This window comes from Stegostoma tigrinum, chromosome 14, assembly GCF_030684315.1.
Source record: "Stegostoma tigrinum isolate sSteTig4 chromosome 14, sSteTig4.hap1, whole genome shotgun sequence".
Taxonomy (NCBI): domain Eukaryota; kingdom Metazoa; phylum Chordata; class Chondrichthyes; order Orectolobiformes; family Stegostomatidae; genus Stegostoma; species Stegostoma tigrinum.
Window position 1 is genome coordinate 25,778,841 of NC_081367.1, and position 22,841 is coordinate 25,801,681.

The 22,841-nt window shown below is 40.7% G+C and overlaps 1 protein-coding gene across 2 annotated transcripts in view; it reads left to right on the top strand.

Annotated features, from left to right (window-relative positions):
* mlf1 (myeloid leukemia factor 1) overlaps positions 1-18,898 on the top strand; it is a 39,041-nt gene extending 20,143 nt beyond the window's left edge. Inside the window, exons 5-7 of one of the 2 annotated variants that reach the window (XM_048541521.2) lie at positions 637-796; positions 5,918-6,029; positions 13,151-18,898. In XM_048541521.2, the coding sequence (XP_048397478.2) occupies positions 637-796; positions 5,918-6,029; positions 13,151-13,280 (402 nt within the window). In that variant the 3' untranslated portion in view covers positions 13,281-18,898. The remainder of the gene's footprint in view (positions 1-636; positions 797-5,917; positions 6,030-13,150) is intronic. The other variant, XM_048541522.2, reaches the window with a different exon arrangement.
* The last annotated feature ends 3,943 nt before the right edge of the window (positions 18,899-22,841 follow it).

The following is a 22,841-nucleotide window of genomic DNA, read 5'->3' on the forward strand; positions in this document are numbered from 1 at the left end:
AAAGCCAGAATGTATTTATGAAAGGTAAATAATGTTTAACTTACTTGCTTGAATTTTTGATCAGAGGGCTGATGAGGGTGATGAGGTTCATGTAATGTAAGGTAACAAAGTGTAGAGCTGGATGAACACAGCAGGCCAAGCAGCATCTTAGGAGTACAAAAGCTGACATTTCGGGCCTAAACCCTTCAAGGGTCAGCTTTTGTGCTCCTAAGATGCTGCTTGGCCTGCTGTGATTGTCCAGCTCTATACTTCGTTATCTCGGATTCTCCAGCATTTGCAGTTCCTGTTATCTTTCTTACAGTGTAAATGTGTTTCCAAACAACATTTGCTGCAGTGCCATGTGCAGTCATGTCAATAAAATTAGTGCCTATGAAATAAGCATTAAAAGTGTAGCAGCAGCAATGCAAATTTAGCTGAGTGACAGGAAGCAGAGTACAAAGGTATATATTATATGGCACAAATCATTAATGGTGATACGGGTGCATGAAAGTAGTTAATGAAACATTCAGAATCCTATGGTTTGTAAGTAGGGGCATCGAGTACACGAGGAAGTATTTACTGAGAAAACAATTATTTGTAGCGTAAAGTTGTTTTGTAGGTATCATTGGACTAATTAACAACATTTGAATTTTATAGATCAAAGAGACAAGGCGAGCAGTAAAAGACTCTGAAAGTGGAATTGAAAAGATGTCAATTGGGCATCACATTCAAGACCGTGCTCATGTAATTCAAAAATCCAGAAACCAGAAAACAGGCCAGGAAGAAGTTGATCAGCAATTTATCAACCTAAATGAAAGTGAGGCAACAGTATTTTGTTTGGTTCATTTCAAAAGATGGCATGAAATAATATGAAGATGTCAATATATATGCAAAGGAATAAATGCTGCATGTATTGTTTTTATGTTATGATTATTTTCAGAAGTCAGTCTTTTTGGCCAAGATCTGTTCTTTGTAAATATACCTTTTCAATTTTCACTTAATGTGAATTTGGATTATCTGTCAGGATATGATTGACAATTGAAGCTCTATAAAGACAAACCTAGTTATTATGCTGGCATCAGATTTCCATTGTGAGGTTCCACTGCTAACCCCACGTAAGTTTCCATGATCTAAAGCAGTGGCCTGGAAATCCGGGCCTTCAACCATTTAGGAGTGAAGATAGCTTCAAAGTCTTGAAAATAAACCTTACTTCTCTTTTCTTCAGGGATCCATGAACCTGGATCCACAAGTGATCCCCACATTCATTCTATGATTCTCGCTGAGAAAGAACATTGCTGCATTAACACAACCCTGTGTCTCAACTGAGGCTGGAATGAGAGACCTAAGCATCCAAGGCTCACATTCTTCACATCACAGGCCTTGTAAAGAAAAGTCAAAAACTCGACCACTTTTTAAGGCTGATAAGGGAGACTTTTGGACCTGGCATATCAGAGTCCTGGCTGGGTTTGTGCCCATTCCGTAAGATTTAACAAAGTTACAGGAGCAAATAACCACGATGTAAACAAAAAAGGTTCTCATCTGCAGTTAAAAGTCCCATTTGTTGCTGATTGGTCACAAAGTAGGTAACGAGGTTTTAATTTTACTATCAGATCCCTCGTAATGTTAATTTTCCTAAGTCAAAGGATATTTTATAATAGTAGTGTTATAAATATCATTCAGTACTAAAACCAATGTTAAATGTTACTTTGCAGTTGCATTATTAAGTATTCTGAAAATTTTGCTGGACCCTTAGAAGGTTTAAAGGAACGTCCCTTATTTCTTTGTCTTATGTGTGTGTGTTTTTTTTTGTCACATATTACCCGTTTTAAAGTTGATATGAAATGTTGAGATGATATCGGAGATCAGGAATCCATGTGAAAATTGTCATAGAAAAGTAAGATATGGTTTCAAACTGTCCCAGTAGAGTTTGGATGCCTTCACCAGCTGCTACATGGATAGTATGTGACTGCCTTCCGAGCTGTTAGTGCCATTAGTTCTTCTATCTGGAGCCATTTGAGCTACACTTGTGCACATCTGTATGTTCTTGAATCCTGATGACTACTGCCATTTGAATACCTCCAGGAACTGAAAATGCCTTTTTATTCCTTCCTTCTATCATGTTTCTAAGACAAAACCTTAAAATTATGCAAATGATCATGTCTTCATTTTGAAGCAGGGTTTAGGTAGTTACCAGTAAAATAAAAAATAAACACTTTAATGGATATCATGATGTTGGCAGGGGTTGGGGATGTGTGCGTGGTGTGAGAGAAGTGGACTGGTTAAAGCATGGCAATAGAAAGGCATGAGCAATAACAAGTTGGAGCTTGCAAGGGATGGCAAGTTGTGGCAGAGATGATGAGTTGCAGTCGGCAGTGGCTTTGCTCAAGGGGATGAGGCAAGCTCTCTGCATCTCTTGGCTGACAGAGTACTAGCATAAATATATCAAGACGTTTCATCTCTTGAGGAAGAGATCCTGACATGCCAAATAACATTGAAAGTGGTAACAGACGTGCATGTGACAGGCTTGGAATGTTACCAGTTTTTCGTCTTCAATTTCATTCCTTCCGACCATTGCGGAGTGATGAATATTGACCTGCGACTATCTGCAGTGTAGAGAAAAGATGCAGGCAATCACCTTTGCAGCATGATGGGGACATCCTGATCTGGGAACACTGTTTTGCAATTTTCTAAGACATTTTAGAAAATCTTTACGCCACATTAGTGATGTTGTTTGAGCAAATGCCTAATAGAAATATATAGGTCAAGGTATCATGTCGGTGCTGCCACTGTGAGCAGCCATCATCTTACTGAAGCTCACACAACTGATTGTATATAAAGCTACAGCATGAAACCACCACTGTTACCCACTATAATAATAAAATGTGAGGCTGGATGAACACAGCAGGCCAAGCAGCATCTCAGGAGCACAAAAGCTGACGTAAGGGTCTAGGCCCGAAACGTCAGCTTTTGTGCTCAAGAGATGCTGCTGGGCCCGCTGTGTTCATCCAGCCTCACATTTTATTATCTTGGAATCTCCAGCATCTGCAGTTCCCATTATCACTGTTACCCACTATTTACTTTCTCGTGGCTGATTGATTTCTTCTGGCTATTGCTACAATTCTATATGGTTTTGATGCCTTCCATTGTTGCAGATTTCAAAAATCTATAGGGTCTGGTGTGACAGATGTTACAGTATTCTTTGCTGACTTCATGTCTGGGTGAAATTGATTCATACAGAAGTGAAGGGCACACTGGTCACCCTGCCTCTTGGAATTGAACATGTCTTGTAGAATGAACAAAGGACTCAAATAGCAGAACAAGCCACTTAAAAAGTGGGAGTAGGGGTGAAAGACTCTTAGTGGTGGCCATATCTATACAGGTTATGAACAATTTTCCCACCTTATCGGTGAGCATTTGTGAGACGTGGCCATGATGTGACCACAAGGCAACTGGCTTTATCTGTACCAGTACTCTAAGTATGAGTGACATCTCATAATTTGCAATTCACTATTGTTAATTTCATATTGTTCCCATGCCAGACAAAGGCAAGCAGAGTGAGCATAAAGGTTAGCTCAGATTGCATGCTTTTTCATAAAGCAAGCTGCCATTGACCAAATGCATATTCTTTGCAGGCATTGCACACCAGTCCTGTGTTGGAACTGATGTGTAATCATGGGCAGTAAATCATGCAGACCAGTAATCTTTGTTCTGACAGTTCTCATGATTTCTTCATTCTGTGGCAGTTTACAATGCCCAAAGTTCAAAGATGACAGCAAACCAAACTATGGATTCTGGACAGGAAGAACTACTTGCTCATAAGGTGTCGACCTTTCTTGTTAATTCACCGCCAGCCAATTAAAACAACCTGGTGTGATATCTCAACATCAATCACAAAAGGAGCCATTAAAAATTCAAGTAACCCTTAGCCAACATTGGTCCTTAAAGGCTTTTGGTCAAGGGATAGGGACACTAACACTGCGCCACAGGAGGGTTATTGCTATAGCACTGAACCGTGCCACCGAAGGCCATCACCTACATCCCATTAAAATCAAAATAAAGGAACCTGCATTTCCTCAAAACCTGTTCTGATCAGTGAACCTATGAGAAAGGTCCAATTACAGAAATCATTGCAGGTGCTAAATTATGACTTCAAGTTTTCAATCTGTTCTTCTGAGAAAGAAAAACCCACAGGCCTGCAATGTAACAGGCCAATCTTATTTTCATCCTTATATCTATCTTATCGGTACCTACTTCTAACCTTTGTACCTATATTTTTATCTAATAATTATCATTTATTTTACTTCGTAATTTACAGCAATAATTGTGTAATAAATCAAAGATTAGTTTAAATTTAAAACTAAAACTCTTACTGTCTTTTTTTAAAAATTTGTCCATTCAAAAAACTGAATGAGATCAGTACAAACTCTAACAATTTGTGTTCACTAACCACTCTGTGGGGACACCTGGTGAAGTCGCAACATAAGACATTGTGAAATCAGGAAGAAAGATAAGAGGAGGACTAGCTATGAAGATACTTAATGTTTTACCCTTGCCACTCGCCTCAGTACTATTCTCTTAATGAACTTAATCAGTATCTTTCTTCCCTCCAGTTACTTCCTGCCATTATTTGTGCACCACCTTCTGCAAATGAGATGGATCTATGTCAATCAGTGCAGTGTAATGTGTTTGGAAGATTTGCTTATCATGTTGAGTAGCTAGCAAGCTAAGAGACATGAGGTTTGCAACTGTGCCAAGTGTATGAGGGTAAGGTTAAGCAAGTGTAAGCAGGGATGAACCCTAATAATGATTAATGGTAGCTGGATGACAGAGGTGTGGTGATTTGGTGGTCACTGAAGCTGTTAAGTGGTACATTTGGTAGGAGTCACAATTTGAAGGTGTGCATCATAAAGGCAACCACTTGTAATGCCTTTGCACTGTGTGAATCCATCCTAGACAACTTCTGAATTGCATCTGAATTGTCCCTTTAAATAGTGAACTTCAGTCCAATTCAAGTAGATACACAGCACTATGCAAGTTGGAGATGCATACATATCCAGAAAAAAAAAGTAAGGATTCAGTTGAGAGAATTTAGGCAAGGTAACCATCTCACTTTACTCTCAAGTTTTACTCACACTGTTACCCTTCCACATGGAACACACCTTTGGACCAACTTCAGAGCTGCAATTTTTCAATATTCTGTTGCTGAGATACTCCTGTGATAACTTATCACCTGGCTTTATCAAAGAGAAAGTACACACACCACTTGGATCTATGGTTTAGAAGGTCTTAGTATTGTGAAGCTGTAAGTTTGCAACATGCATGTGCTTGCACCGATGTTGACAGTGCATAGTCCTGTGTATCCTTCTGGGGATGTGGCTGCTCAGCAGCTAAGGCTCTGAAAAATGAACACTGCAGTATTGTGAGCACCTATGTGAAGAACAAGTTTTAATTGAAAGACTATATGCTAGAAGTGGATAGTTCATTGTTGATATATTGCATATTCATGATCTAATGTTTCTGATCCTACCACTTGCCTAGATCATTAGATTTCTTGCAACACTATAGCTGTTATTTTATGAGGAGCTGCATGCATTCATGGAGTCATCATTTCCTTTCCAAGTTCTGCATCTCATGATCCACACTTCAGAAGTAATGTATCTTTCCTGAGCTGTTTTCCCTTGGGCAATTGCCAGATATGTCTTCAGTGCACTTTCAAATCAACAATTTCATTTCAACCCCATGTTCATCATACATCAAAACTTACGAGTCATAATACCAAATCAGAAAATATGAGTGACTTCAGACTTAACTCTGAAATAAGCCCAGGTAGAGCTCACTATTTGACTTGAGCTTGAGTATGTGCACCTTGGAAGGGTGATGGAAAATTCATACATATTTTCCAACTAACTTTGTTGTTTTGTTTTTCTTAAAACAACAGCTGACGCAGCAAATTTTGACCAAGAATGGCTGAATAAGGTGTCAAAGTATATGCCTTCTGGAACTTGTCCCTCTAGCATTCAGGCTGCAGGAAAAACCAAGGAAGGACAAAGGTACAGCTGAGTATTGAGTGGAATTTAAAATGTGTTAGGAGTTTGATCTGTATAGGTAAGAGTTAGGCATAGACATTTTGCAACTTTAAGGTTGAATCATCAATCTGAATGAGCCAAACTAAGGATCAAGAAAATCTACCACCCCCTTACATGAGACCTTCTACCATATTTTGTTTCCACTTGATAGAACTGTTCATAACGCTGCTGCCACACATTTGTTTTGCTTGAAAAATGCATGAAACCTTGCATACTTAAAACTAGTGCATGCACAAAATAATTAAAGGTCTAGAGGATAATGGGGAAGAAATTTGGTCACATTACTCAAGGCTGTGGTTAGACTTCTGTACAATTTGGACACTCACATTGGAAAGGATACATTGGATGGGGAAGCAGTGAAGCACAGGTGAGCAGAATGTTATCACAGTCCAAAAATTCCATGCCTTGTTCATACAGTATCTATTCATTATCTAGAAGATTGAAGGATAGGAGGTAGTTTCATTGAGGATCTTTTGGAACTTTGAAATGCCACTAATTGTTGGTGCCTAGATTTGAGAATAAGTGATCCCATAAAGAGGATTTCTGTTATGCTTGGCTTTATGTTTTGCATTCTGTTGCTTCAAAACAATCTTTTTCATGAGCCTTTTATTTGAGAAAGTGCTGGCTGCTCGGTTGTTTTTAGTGAACGCTAGAGCTGAATTTACACAAATATTGACGAATATCTTCAGTACGAACATGGGTTTCCTCTCTACAAAGACGGTACAGAGTCACTCTTCCCAATACTATCATCAGCAGGGGAATTTTTGAAACGTAGATTTTTGAGGTTGCAATTATGTTGATTCTGTCATCTTCTATTGCAGGTCTAGTCTAGCAGATCTGCCCTTCAGGACTTGATTAGCTGGATCGAAAATGGTGCCTCCAAGCCATTTTTGGTGATGGGTATTAAAGTTATCTGTAAAGCATTCTATGTCTCTGCTATCTTCAGTGCTACTTCAAAGTGGTGTTTACCATGGAGGAGTGCTGATTTGTCAGATGAAGGGTGTTAGGTATTATTCACCAACAGGTTTTCTTGTCCCTGTTTGATCTGAAACCTTGAGAATTCATGGAGTCCAAAATCAATGACTTTGTGACTTTATACTACTGTGCTTTAGTATGGGTCTGTCTTGTCAGTCATGTAGGACATACCTAAGGATGATGGAGAAGTCTAGGATACAATTCAATGATTATGATACTATGAGTATGACTATACCAGGCTATTACTTGATTAGTCTGTGGGACAGCTATCTTAATATTGGCATAAGATTCTAAATGTTAGCGAAGAAGACTTTTCAGGGTCAGTGGGCAATTCCTTCATCACAGCTGATGGCTTGGTAAATGCCAGTGGTTTGGCCAGTTGTATTCTTTTTCAAGTTCTATTGAGTGACTTGTTAAGCCATTTGAAATGATAGGCAAAAGTCAACTACATTGCTGTACATCTAGAATGGCATTTAGGGTTGGACATTTTCCCTGCCCAAAGGACAGGTGTGAACCCGACGGATTTTGTATGACAATCATGTAGTTTCATGGCTACCATTCCTTAGACCAGGTTTTCCAGGTTTATTTAATTTTCCCACACTGCTGTGGCAGTATTTAAATGCATGTCTGTTGAAAATTAGTGCAGGCCTCTGTTCATCTCCTTTTTACCTTTGGCTTTCCTATCCTCCTTGGTCTGTAATGCCCTGCACTGCATTGCATTTGATTATTCTGCAAAGAAATAGCAACAATAGAATCTAATGTGAAAAAATGCAAATTGGCCACTTTCTCAAGATGAATAGCAAAACAGAATATTATTTAAATGGAATGTCTGTTGTGCCTGAATCACAGAAAGTTAACATGCAGATACAGCAAGTAATTAGAAAGGCCAGTGGAATGGAGACTTTTATTGCAGGGGGAATGGAATGTAGAAGTAGGGAAGTTTTGCTCTCGCTGCACAGAGCATGAGAGACAATGAACTGTGTTACATTCAGTGTTGCTGTCCTTTCCTGAGGAGGGATTTAAATGCTTTAGAAGTGATTCAAAGAAGGTTGATTCGGCTAATTCCTGAAATGAAATGTTGACTTATGAGAAAGGCCTCCACTCATTAGAACATAGACGAATGTGACGTGATCCTATTGAAACATGTAAGGCAGTGAGGGAACCTTGACAGGGTGTTTCGCGAGATGATCTTTCCTCGCAGGAAGTAATGTTGTACTGTAGTATTTAAAAGTAAAGGGTTCTTTAATGATTTTTTTTCTCTTATAATGCCATTACTCTTCTACCAGAGAACAATGGAGGCTGGATCATTTAATATATTTATGGTTGAGTTATGCATATTTTTGCTCAACAAAGAATCTGTTGGGGTCAGGCAGGAAAGAGGAGTTAAGGTCACAGTGATATTGGCATAGTCCTAATGAATGCCAGAACAGGCGAAATGATCAGTTCCTTTTTATATAATCCTTCAGGCATTACTCTTTTCATTTAACAGTTCCACTTTCTGTTGGAATCCTTCACCTAGTCTTCAGAGGACTACAAAATCTTTGCCAGTTCTTTAAGCTTTGATGACTAATGCACCCCAATTTTATTTTTCCTCCTTCCTTTGTGGAAATCCATGTCGTTGGGATTGCCATCAGCTTCAGTGGTTTCTCCACCACAGAGAATTGTGGTCACCCAAGCTGTGCCATGATGTTGAGGGTAAAGTGACAAAGAAAACCTCTTCCATGGTAATTTCTGAAGGATTTCCTTTTTTTTAACTTTGGAGCCTTTCTTTCAGGCGTGCTGTACTGTTGTGGACAAAGCAAGATTCTTGTATGTCTAGTCAAGGCAGAAATCTGCAAGTGTCAATGCTGAGTTTGTCAAAAGCCATAAAGGCTTAATTTTGACAAAGTTGCATTTAAAACGCACCTTTAAGACAATTGAATATCCTAAGGTGCTTGATTAGAATAATAGCAGATCAAATTTGACACCTGGCATCATAGCAGCATGTTAGGACAGGGAACAAAAACATTCATCAACGATAGTAGGAACTGCCGATGCTAGAGAATCTGAGATAACAAGGTGTAGAGCTGGATGAACACAGTAGGCCAAGCCGCATCAGAGGAGCAGGAAAGCTGGACCCTTCTTCAGAAAACATGGAGGTTGTTTTTAAGTGTGGCTTAAAGGAGAAAGATGCAGAAAAATGGAAAACTTTAGGAGGAAATTACACCCTAGACAAAGAAATGAAAATGAAGCAATTGAAATGAGTAAAAAAGAAAATTAAACACCAAATGCACGTGAACTCAGAACTGGAGTACCACCAATACCTCAGTGAGATATAGGACTGAAGTCAGTTACAAAGATAGAGTGGGGTGTGATAGTGGAGTGATGTGAATACCAGGATCAGAACTATGTATCATCAGCACAAAAATGAGTACTCCCATTTAGCTTCACATCCACTGTCTGAATTTTTATGAATGCCTCTAAGCACTATATGAAATCTTCTTGGTGCTCAACAAATTTGAGTTAAGAAGAAACAAGAAATGGGGATTAGGCTGATTACGTCTGGCTCAGTTTGTGTGATTGTGACCTTACCACCCTGCTTTCTCACTACACAATTTGATTTTTTTTTGCTCAGAAATGAATCCATTTGCTTCATAAAAGTATTTGTACCACTCCCTTAAAGAGAAACCTGTGTCAAAATATTATTTTGTGTAAAATGTTTCAACTTCTATTCTAACTCCTTTTTAAAATAAGAACAGAAAATGCTGGAAACACTTAAGCAGAGAGAGTGACATCTGAGAAGAGAGAAACAGATTTAACATGCCAGGTTGATAATCTTTTACTAGAGCTAAAAGATGTTAGAGATGACAGTTTTTAAACATTTTAACTGATATGTCATGTCGCTTGAGGCTTTTACCACTGCAAATTAGACCATTTTTGCATATATTCTCAAATGGGAGTCTTAAATGAAATTCCTGAAACCTCTTATTGCTCGCCTTTGTGGCCTATAATGAGCAATAATATTGTTTGTTTGATTCTTGGACAGAACTCTACTCCAGAAGCATGATTCAATGTCTGAGAGAGCAACACTGGAATCTACGTTAATTTGTCCTCCAACTTTCTGTTTGTATCAAATTGATCTTATTCACTCTCGTATTGCACCAGCTAAATCGCATCTAAACTTCAGTATTCTTTTAATTGTGAGGATGCAAACCAATCACAAACTCCAGACTAGTTGACTTTCATGTTTCTGATGCATTGAACTATGAAGTTATTTAGTAATATATTTTGTTCAACTTCTTATGTAAACAATTTTCATTAATCATCAATTAAGACAGAGAGTGGTGATTGAGGATTGCGTTTTGGACTGGAGGCCTGTGACCAGTGGTGTGCCGCAAGCATCAGTGCTGGGTCCAATGCTTATCACCATTTATATTAATGACTTGCAAGTGAATATAGGAGGAATGGTTAGTAAGTTTGCAAATGACACCCAAATTGGTCGTGTGTGGATCGTAAGGAAGGTTATCTCAGTACAAAGGCGCCTTAATCGGATGGGCCAGTGGTCTGAGGAGCAGCAGATGGAGTTTAATTTAAATAAATGTGAGGTATTACATTTTGTTAAGGCAATCCAGAGCAGGACGTATACACTTAAAGGTAAGGTCCTGAGGAGTGTTGCCGAATAAAAAAGCCTTGAGGTGCAAGTGCATAGGTCCTTGAAAGAGGAGTCACAGGTAGAGAGCATGGTGAAGAAGGTGCTTGGCATGCTTGCCTTCATTGGTCAGTACACTGAGCAAAGAAGTTGATGATGTTGCAACTGTACAAGACATTGGTGAAGCCACTTTTGGAATTCTGTGTTCTATTCTGGTCGCCCTGCTGGAGAAAATATGTTGTTAAACTTGAAAGGGTTTATAAAAGACTTAAAAGAATGTTGTAGGGATTGGAGTGTTTGAGCTATAGTGAGAGGTTGAATAGTCTGAGGCTTTCTTCCCGAGAGTGTCAGAGGCTGAGAGGCAACCTTATAGACATTTGTGACATCGTGAGAGGCATGGACAGGATAATCAAAGACTTCTTCCCAGGGTAGAGAATTCCATAACTGGAGGGCATAGGTTTAAAATGAGAGGGGAAAGATTTAAAAGGGACCTGAAGGGCAACATTTTCATGGTGGTGTGTGTATGGAATGATCTTCCAGAGGAGGTCGGAAGTGGATACAATTACAATGTTTAAAAAAGTCACCTAGATGAGTACATGAATGGGAGTGGTTTAGAAGGTATATGGACCAAATTTTGGCAAATGAGATGAGATCCCGTTAGGATCTCTGGTCGGCATGGACATGTTGGACTGAACAATCTGCTTCCATGCTGTACAACTATGACTCTAAGTACTCTAAAAACTTTGCATGACAAATGTTGATGTTATATTGCACACAACCAGCAACTTCCTAGCTTAGTCAATTTCAAAGCTCATATTTGCAATTTGAAGGTTATTCATATTGTTTCCCTTCCCCTGCCAATGATAATAGGCCACGCTATGACCATCACCAAGAAGAGACAATCTAAACACTGCTCCTTGCCAATCAATGGTGCTTCCAGAACTGAATCCCTCACGGCCAACATGCTGGGGGTTTACTATGATCAGAAAGTCAACTGGACTCACCACATAAACATAGTGGTTACACAAACAGGCCAGAGGCCAGGAATACTGTGTGAAGTAACTCACTTCCTGACTCCCCAAAACCTGATGCATCATCTACAATGCACAAGTCAGGAGTGTAATGGAATACATCTCACTTGTTTGGATGACTGCAGCTCCAACAACACTCAAGAAGCTTGACACCATCCAGGACAAAACAGCTTGCTTGATTGACACTACATCCACAAGTGTTCATTTCCTCCCCCACTGATGCTCAGCAGGAGCAGTGTGTGGTGTCTACAAGATGCACGGCAGAAATTCACTCAAGATCCTCAGGCAGCACCTTCCATTTGGAAGGACAAGGGCAGCCAATACATGAGAGCACCAACACCTGCAAATTCCCCTCCCTCCAAACCACTTACCATCCTGACTTGAAAATATATCAGTGTCCTTCACTGTTGCTGTGTCAAAATCCTAGAATTCCCTCCTTAATGGCATTGTGGGTCAAGGACAACTAGGGATGGGCAATAAATGCTGGCTGCCAGTGACACCCACTCCCCACAATGATTTTTTTAAAAATTCTGTACCATACATGCAAGAACATATAACAGATACTGTTATCTGCCACTTCAGCTGGCTGCTGCTAATTAACTCAATTTTGACCAAAAGCAAAAGTTCCATTGGATACACATCTTGGGCAAATAAATTTAGGTTATTCAACCAATTAAAAATCTTATGGCTGAAGAAGCCAGAGAAGAAACAATAGTGGTTTACACATTATAAAAGTGATGAGTTTATTGCAAACTTTCCTTCATATTGACTGGAGCTTTGGTGCTTCAAAGTTTACAATGAAATGTATTATTTTGTATCTGCAGTTATCCTTCAATAGATTAAGATTCAGCAAAATTTGTTGTTATGTAAAACTGATGACAACTTTCTAGCATGTACATGTAAATTTAAATGTGAAATTCATAGGTTTGTGTCACTGACACCTTTCTCCATAACATAGGGCTGTGTCAAACCTTATTGATTAAATCAATTAGAAATTGATGTATTTCATGCCAAGAACCGATGGAAAAAGTTAAATCTGATTCAGTCTGAATTTTTAATGGCATTCCTGCTTAGCAACCTCTTTGACTCTAAAAATGAAGTTAGGAAAATGAGTCTCGTTCCCTCAAAAGATTTAAAAATGTAATTTTAATAATATACATTTAAATGTTTTTGTTCTGATAATTACACATTGGGTTAGAGAAGCACATGTACCAAACGTTATTATATAGTGCTAGTGCTTCACTATTGTCCTCAAATTCTATGCCAATGTCATGTATCCATATAAGCTAAGCAATAATTGTGTATTCTGATTGATAAGCTCTCATTACTGTAAGTTTCTGATAACTGAAGTAAAACTGTTATTGCCAGTATATTCAAAAACTTCATAGCAATGAAAATTGTTTGTACACAGTTCATGTTGCATAATAATATAATGGAATTTTGCATTGTAGCACAGCATGTGCCAAAGGACCGACTTGTCCACTCCCTGTTGCTCCCTCTGGTGGTTGTGGCTGTCCTGCTAAGAATTCTTCTCAACGAAACTGTGGTGGACAGCATGCGATGAAACATGGAAGAAAATGAACTTCACGCTGGAACTGCGTGGCTCTTCATGATGTGACTTGGGCCATTTTTTGTTTGTTTGTTATTACTAAGGCTGTGCTTTTTGAGTTGGAGTTTCGTTCACGTAGAATACTTCAGTTCATTTTTAGCTTTTGGCTAAACCTGCACAACCAGCGCTTAATTTTTTTTTGTCATCAGTAGTGTGCAATAAATAAAGGGAATGCATTTTATGGAAGTTTATAGTCAATATCTACTTAGTCAAGATTGACACTCAATATAGAAATACAGGTGAAGATTTTGATTTAATTTAGTAATATTGAATCAAAATACTGGGCTTAATTTTAGTTGGTGATGTACAACAAGTGGGCTCTGATAGGGTGAAATTGGTGGGAGGTACAATGTTTTAGGTGTATGTAGCCTGATTTACATCAGTCAAGAATTTAAGTCAGTCAACTTTAAAAATATTTAACAACCGTGCCTTAACTCCTGTCTGGAATAGAGAATTCCACAGACAAACAACGGTCTGTGAGGAGAAAAATCTCATCGCCATCTTAATTCAAAGAACTCTTAGTTTTAAGTTGTGCCTTGACCCTAGCCCTAGCCCCTCCCATTCGGGGAAGTTTCTTTTCAGAACTTGCCCTGTCAGGTCACTTCAGGATATTGCATATTTTAAGGTGATGATTTTTCATTCTTCTACATGCCCAGCCAACCCAACTGAATTCCCAACCAAAGCAAAGCTAATTGGTAGCCTTGTCTCCTTGTCAGGCGAGGAGCCTGCAGTGGGAGCCACAGGTAGACTTGCTGTTCGGGGGCATAGTTTCTCAGGTGGAGTTGGGGGGAATGGAATTGGGGGAGAGAGAGCGGAGGTGGGGCAGAGTGGAATAAGTGGTTTGGAGGGATAGGAGAAGATCAAGAAACAGTGTCAGAGTCACTGTGTGGGAAGACGTCATTGATTATGATGAGGGGTGTGAGTAATGATATTGAGGTGAGGGATCTAATCAAATGGGGAAGGAACCAGGTTACATTGGTGCCAGGAAGAAATCACCCTAGACCCTCAAACAGTGTTGAAGGGCCCTGAGCCTCTATGTACCATTCTTTGTCTCCCCTTAGTTGGCATGTTTCTGTCTACCTAAAATATTTAAATCAGCATTTGCCATCCTGAGAGCTGTTGGTAGAGTACCCACATTAATATTATATCAGTTACATAGTTTCAGTTGAGGATGATGAATTTGATTATTCCAAAGACCGTGAAAAGTTGATAACTGGGAACAATGGGGATAGGATATCTGTAAGACTCCATGCATGAGAATAAAGTTAATGTTAAGGAAACTGTGTCTTGGTTTGTGAATCATTACCAAGTTGAATCCATTTAACTCACATACCTTCCTACAGTTACCATTTGTTTGCATTAAAATCATTAGAGGTTAGGTTTGTCTAACCGTAATTCTATCATTGTGGAATGACTGTTTGTTGCTTTCATGTGCTTTCTGTCACGATTTGATTTCTCTTGTTTTTACATGTATTCCTTAATAAATTAATGGAACAGACAGAAAGAATATTTGCAGAAAAAAATTGGTTCACCTGTATTAGGGTATCATTGTAGGTATACTGGACACAAATTCACTCCCGAAAGTAATATAGTTATTAAAGCATAATGAAACATTAGGAAGCTCACTAAAACATAAATTTCAGGCTTCTGCTTAGCTGTGATCACATTCTTAGTGTGATAAATTCTAATTTTCATTTCTTTTTGAGAATAGTCAAATGATCTGATGGCTGATTGAAGCTGTGCAGTCAACCACACTCGTAAAGACTCTGGCTCTCAATTTTACAACACCAACATTATCAGCATGATAGCACATTTTCTAAATAATAGCTGGTTATTGCTTCTTGCTTTTCTGGTATTGCTGTTTTAATTTTTTTAACAAATGCTTACAGAAAAATATACAACAATTTTTAGTTATACAAGGCACGTTATATGTGATATTTTATATTAAATTTAAATAGCTTGCATTTATGTAGTGCCTTTTACTGTAAAAATAAATAAGATGCAGAAGCATAATCAGACAAAAATTGAGAAAATCAAAGGAGATATTCTGAGACAGAAATAACAGTTTGGTCAGAGTGTGAGCTCTTCATGGAGGCCTCAAAGGTGAGAAAATTTCTGAAAAATAATACCAGAGATTAGACCTAAATGATAAAGATGGAAGACAAAAGTAAGGCAAAAAGAATGAGATGTGCACCAGAAGCTGAAGTTGGAGGAAGAGAGTTTTTTGACAATTATAGGGATGACAGAATTGATAGAGATATGGAAAGGCTGAAATCATGCAGATATTTGGAGATTTAACTGGAAGAGAAAGTAAGTTAACAAGTACTCTACCTTCATAATGGGTGAACAGAATTTGGTGCTTGTCAGGACATGGGCCAGCAGAATTTTGTGTTATTGTTTTTATGGAAAAAACATTGGTCGAAAGAATATAGGAATTGTCAAGTCTTTAGGTTATAATGTCATAAATGACAGTTTTAGCAGGAGATGGACCACCTAAACTCCATGGTCACCATGAGGAATTTGCAGCAGTAAGTCCTCAGGAAGAGTATCTATGAATTCTTGTACAGCCTTGAAAGGGGCAAGGATAATTGCTTTTATTGCCTTTTGTAAGATTTCCAAAATAGCATGAATAGAGGAATTGCTCATTGATTTTTAAGCAAGACTGTTGGACGTTTTGCTGCTTAGCAAGGTACTTATACCTGCTTCAACTGTGTACCCCAAACACATGGGAGTACCCTGCCTTTTTCCAAAGATGTGCGGGTTCTGTGGATAGACCATGCTAAATATCCCATAATGTCAAGGGATGTACAGGCTAGATGGGTTACACATGGGAAATGCAGGGTTAGGGCAGGGCACTGGGTCTGGATGGGATGCTCTTTGGATGGGTGGTGTAGGGTCAAAGCTGAATGGCCTGCTTTGCACACTGTTAAGATTCTAGAAGAACTTATTTGGAACTAATCTGTGTTCTCACAGTCACTAAGCCTGAAAAAGCTACTTTTGAAAAGCTCAAGCAATCAGGCATGGTATTTTTAAGATGCGATAAAAACAAAGTTGCTGGAAAAGCTCAGTTAGTCTGGCAGCATCCACGAAGGAAAAACAGAGTTAACGTTTCAGGTTCCAGTGACCCTTCTTCAGAACTGATGGTGGCTGGGAAAACCGATGTTCACAGATGCTGCCAGACCTGCCAAGCTTTTTCAACAACTATGTGTTTGGTCCTGATTTGCAGCGTCTGCAGTTCTTTCATTTTTTATTTTTAAGATGCTATTGTTTCTTAGAATAGCGCCTCAACTATTTCATTCTTGCAGCCCCTTTGGAGCTTAGTCAGAACAGCAGTGGGAATGAAGTGAACCTGGGTGTGAATGGCAACAGCGGAGCTTCTGGATAAAAACTTGAGGAGTAGGACTCAGATGGAGCTCAGTGGGAGTGGCAGCAGGAGAGGGCCAGAGCAGTTGGAATTGTCACTCAATCCAGAGATGCTATTCCTCAGATAACATCACAGTTTAAAAAGTGATGTAGGCAAGAGGATTGGCTGCTTGAGAACCAGCTTTAGAGACTGCATGAGTATTACCAGGAGGGAGACAAAGTACAAAGTCCTTATTTTTGTTATTTGTAGTTTGTTAGGGATAGAGAGGGAGAGAGAGAAATCTGCTTTGGTGTGTATTGGGTAAGGTTGAATAATTTGTTCCTAGTTTATTGCCTGTAGTTGGCATGGAATGCAATGGCAGAAGAATTTGGCCCCATGGAATGCAGTTCCTACAATATGTGGTAAGTTAGCAACACTTCCAGTGTCCACAGTGACCATGTATGCAGGAAGTGTTTTCAGCTGCAGCTCCTGATTTGTTGTAGCTGGATTCATTATTGATGATGAGGACATTGTGGATAACATGTTTAGCAAGTTGGTCACACCATAAGCAATGGCTAGACAGGCAAAAAAGAGTTGGGTGTCCATCAGGAAGCATAGGCAAGCATTGCTGGCATTCCCTGTGGCCATCCTCCTCTCAAACAGATATACCATGTTGGATATTGTTGAGGCCTTTTAGAGAAAGCAACATCCATGTTTGTGGTGCTATGGTTGGCTCTGCTGCTCAGCAGGGGAGGGAAAAGACTGGGAGGGCTTTTGTGATAGGGGACTCGATTGTGTGGGGAACTGAATAGCAGCAAATGAGACTCTTGAATGGTATCTTGTCTCCCTAATGCCAGGGTCAGAAATGTCTCAGAGCAACTTCAGTGCATTTTGAAGGCGGAGGGTGAACAGTCAGCAGTCGTGATACTTGTTGGTCCCAATAAAATGGGTAAAAAAAGAACTGAGGTCCTGGAGCACAAATTTACAAAGTTGGCTAGAAGATCAAAGAGGAAGTTTACTAAAGTAACCTCCTGACTACTTTCAATGCCATGGGCTACTAAGTATAGGACTAGGAAGATAGATCAGATGAACATGTGGTTAAAGGGATGGTGTTGGAGGGAGGACCTTAGATTTTTTGGACCATTGAGGCAGTTTCTGTGGCAGGTAGGACCTATACAAGTTGTTGGGTTATGTCTGAACCAGAATGGATTCAACATCTTTGCTGGGAGGTTTGCTTGTGCCGTTGGGGAGGTTTCAAACTGATTTGGCTGGGGATGGGGCAAAAAATAGATGTAAAGTCAGGAGCAAGATCCAATCGGACAGAAAAGGAATGCCAGGACAGTCGATTAGGTGGAGAAGACATGGGCTGGATAAGGCAAATGGGAGGTCTAGAAATTTAGAGCGTTGGCCAGCACATGGGATTATGATATTGTTGCAGTCACTGAGGCATGGTTTGAGAAAGGGCAAGACTAACAGCTGAACATTTCAGGGGATAGAGGTTTCAGGTATGATTGGGTGTTAGGGGAGGTATGAGAATTGGGGGAATTGATTTATTGATAAAAGAAACCATCACTACAGTAATAAGTCCTAGAATGGTCTTCAACTGAGGCTGTTTAGGTTGAGCTTAGAAATAAAAAAAGGGACAATCAGCACCATATGAAAAGCATCTGAATAAACCAACAAAAAATGATATACATCAAATACTGGAATTTTACCGTATTATCACGATCTCCTCAATGTCTGAGTAGTCAGTTCAGGGGGAAAGTGAGAAGGTTGTCTGCCGGTAAGATTCATTTAAGGCACATTGCCTTATTTAAGTGATTTATTCTGTAAGTAAAGTATAACAGTGATATCGATACCCCCGCCTTGCATTTCTATTACTTAGTGTGTGTTTTTACATTGATTATATGGACCTCTTGATCAAACCTGGCCCAGTTGTTGCCAGTTAATAAAACATTTGTTGTATTACAAGCCTCCTAACAGTCAGAAGGAGATAGATGAACAGCTTTGTATGAAAATCACCAAGAGATATGAGAGAAACAGCATTATACTTGGAAGGAACTTCAACTTTGCCAACATTAACAGGGATCACCTTAGGTTCTAAGAATTCTTGTAGCCTTTAAAAGGGCAGGTGTAATTGCTTTTATTGCTTTGCAAGATTGCCAGAAGAGTAGGGGAATTCAAAAATTTGTTTGGAATTAAACTGTATTCTCTTTGACTGAGCCTGAATAAACTACTTTTGAAAAACTCAGCTATCAAGTGTGGTATCTTGAAGGTGCTATTGTTTAGAATAGTACCTTAACCATTTCATAGTTGCAGCAGTTTTGAAGCGCATCCAGGAGAGATTTTTGGGCCAGTACGTAGATAGCCCGATGAGAGATGGGACAGTTTGAGATCCAACCCTAGGGAATGAAACTGGTGAAGTGGTTGAATTTTCAGTGGGCAAGCATTTTGGAGATAGAACCATAAATCTGTAAGTTTCAAATTCATGCTGGAAAGGGATAAGATAGTGCAAAAGTTCAGTGTCTAAATTGGGGGAAGGCCAATTTCAATATCATTCGGCAGGGTTTGACAAACATAGACAGGATGCAGCTACTTGCAATTAAGTCTACATTTGGAGAGTAGTTGGCTTTTAAAGTAGTACAGTGAGAATTCAGGACCAGCATGTTCCTCTTTAGGGAAAGGGCATAAAGTCCAGGGTACCCTGATTGTCAAGGGATGTTGAGAGTTTTATTAAAACAAAAGCAAGCATATGTCAGGTACACTGCATTAAAAGCAGGGAAGGCCCTTAAGAAGTATGGACAGTGTAGGAGGTTTCTTAAAAAGGAAATTAGGACGACAGAGGGGACACAAAGGTTTTTCTTTATATTAGCATATTAAGAATAAGATGATGACCAGGGAAAGAATGAGACCTATTGTCTCCATTAGAGACAAAAGGGGCAACCTGTGCATGGACCCAGCGCATCTGAAATCTTAAAATCAAAACTTCTCATCTGTATGCCCATTGTAGCTGAGGATATCAGTTTGAGTGGTGAGGTTCTAGAACATGCTAAGATTAATAATGACGTGGTATTAGATGTTTTAGCGAGCATACAAGTGTGCAAATTCCCTGGGCCTGATGAGATGTATCCCAGGCTGTTATGGGAGGCAGGGGAGGAGATTGCTGGAGCCTGGTGGACATATTTAATACTTTACATGCCACTATTGAGGTGTCAAATGACTGGAGCATTGCTCATGTGGTTCCCTTGTTCAAGAAGGGAAGCAGGGATAAGCCAGATAATTACAGGACAGTTATCATAATGTCAGTGATAGGTAAATTATTGGAAAAAGTTCTGAAGGATAGGATTAATCAATACTTGGAAAGGCACTGATTGATCAGCATAGCTTTGTTAGAAGGAGATCCTGCCTGATTAATTGAGTTCTTTGAAAAGATGATTAAATGTGTTGATGATAGTAACACAGTTGATGCGGTTTATATGGACTTCAGTAAGACCTTTGACATGGCCCCACATGGAAGGTTGATCGAAAAGGTAAGAAACAGTGGGGTCTCCATTTTCTCCCCTTTGGTCCAGGAACTCCCCACCTACGTCCATGACACCACCCACGCCCTCCACCTCCTCCAGGACTTCCAATTCCCTGGCCCCCAACACCTCATCTTCACCATGACGTCCAGTCCCTATACACCTGCATTCCGCATGCAGATGGCCTCAAGGCCCTCCACTTCTTCCTGTCCCGCAGGCCCGACCAGTCCCCCTCCACCGACACCCTCATCCGCCTAGCTGAACTCGTCCTCACCCTCAACAACTTCTCTTTTGACTCCTCCCACTTCCTACAGACTAAGGGGATGGCCATGGGCACCCGCATGGGCCCAAGCTATGCCTGCCTCTTTGTAGGTTACGTGGAACAGTCCCTCTTCCGCACCTACACAGGCCCCAAACCCCACCTCTTCCTCCGGTACATTGATGACTGTATCAGCGCCGCCTCTTGCTCCCCAGAGGAGCTTGAACAGTTCATCCACTTCACCAACACCTTCCACCCCAACCTTCAGTTCACCTGGGCCATCTCCAGCACATCCCTCACCTCCCTGGACCTCTCAGTCTCCATCTCAGGCAACCAGCTTGTAACTGATGTCCATTTCAAGCCCACCGACTCCCACAGCTACCTGGAATACACCTCCTCCCACCCACCCTCCTGCAAAAATTCCATCCCCTATTCCCAATTCCTCCGCCTCCGCCGCATCTGCTCCCATGATAAGACATTCCCCTCCCGCACATCCCAGATGTCCAAGTTCTTCAAGGACCGCAATTTTCCCCCCACAGTGATCGAGAACGCCCTTGACCGCGTTTCCCGTATTTCCCGCAACACATCCCTCACACCCCGCCCCCGCCACAACCGCCCCAATAGGATCCCCCTCGTTCTCACACACCACCCTACCAACCTCCGGATACAACGCATTATCCTCCGACACTTCCGCCATTTACAATCCGACCCCACCACCCAAGACATTTTTCCATCCCCACCCATGTCTGCTTTCCGGAGAGACCACTCTCTCCGTGACTCCTTTGTTCGCTCCACACTGCCCTCCAACCCCACCACACCCGGCACCTTCCCCTGCAACCACAGGAAATGCTACACTTGTCCCCACACCTCCTCCCTCACCCCTATCCCAGGCCCCAAGATGACATTCCACATTAAGCAGAGGTTCACCTGCACATCTGCCAATGTGGTATACTGCATCCACTGTACCCGGTGTGGCTTCCTCTACATTGGGGAAACCAAGCGGAGGCTTGGAGACCGCTTTGCAGAACACCTCCGCTCAGTTCGCAACAAACAACTGCACCTCTCAGTCGCAAACCATTTCCACTCCCCCTCCCATTCTTTAGATGACATGTCCATCATGGGCCTCCTGCAGTGCCACAATGATGCCACCCGAAGGTTGCAGGAACAGCAACTCATATTCCACCTGGGAACCCTGCAGCCTAATGGTATCAATGTGGACTTCACCAGTTTCAAAATCTCCCCTTCCCCTACTGCATCCCTAAACCAGCCCAGTTCGTCCCCTCCCCCCACTGCACCACACAACCAGCCCAGCTCTTCCCCCCCACCCACTGCATCCCAAAACCAGTCCAACCTGTCTCTGCCTCCCTAACCGGTTCTTCCTCTCACCCATCCTTTCCTCCCATCCCAAGCCGCACCCATCTACCTACTAACCTCATCCCACCTCCTTGACCTGTCCGTCTTCCCTGGACTGACCTATCCCTTCCCTACCTCCCCACCTATACTCTCTCCACTTATCTTCTTTACACTCCATCTTCGGTCCGCCTCCCCCTCTCTCCCTATTTATTCCAGTTCCCTCTCCCCATCCCCCTCTCTGATGAAGTGTCTAGGCCCGAAACGTCAGCTTTTGTGCTCCTGAGATGCTGCTTGGCCTGCTGTGTTCATCCAGCCTCACATTTTATTAACAATGGGGTCTGATGCTTTTGGCAAACTAGATCCAAACATGGCATGCAAATAAGAGACAAAGGTCCAGGAAGGTGAGGGATGTGTTGGAGATGGCCCAGGTGAACTTGAGGTTGGGGTGGAAGGTGTTAGTGAAGTGGAGCAGTGAGAGACAGAAAGACGTGAGAGATTTTAAAGATCAGGAGTTACTCAGTAAATAAATAATAAATTGATTGTTGGGAAAACTTTAAGGCTTTTTTCAACTAAACTAGAAGTATTAATATTTTGAGATTAAAACATAACTACTTAAACAGCTTAATATTAGTGACAAATTATTATTGTGTTCTTTCTAAACTTGTGAGCCTGATTAATGAAACAAAATCGAATTAAGATGCAACCCAGTGTGATCCACAGTAACCACACCTATTGTACCTGTCTGCCATTCAAGGAGCTTCAATTCAAAGTTATCACATTAGATTCTCAGTTTAGGATGGTTTGATGCATCAGAGAGGTAGAAAGTTGTTTAAACATTTTGCTCCAGATGATAACCACATCCCTCATATGAGACAGATACAGGAATTCAGAATGTAGCAGTCGAGGAGAATCAGACATCATTCTAGTTCAGCAGGCTTGCAGATCTTATAGTTTTCATAGGTAAGTGCTGTGACTACATTGAGGTTGAGCAAACAAACTAGACCATGATGCTATTGGGAGCATTCAATTAGAGAGATAAAAAGGGATGATATAGTTA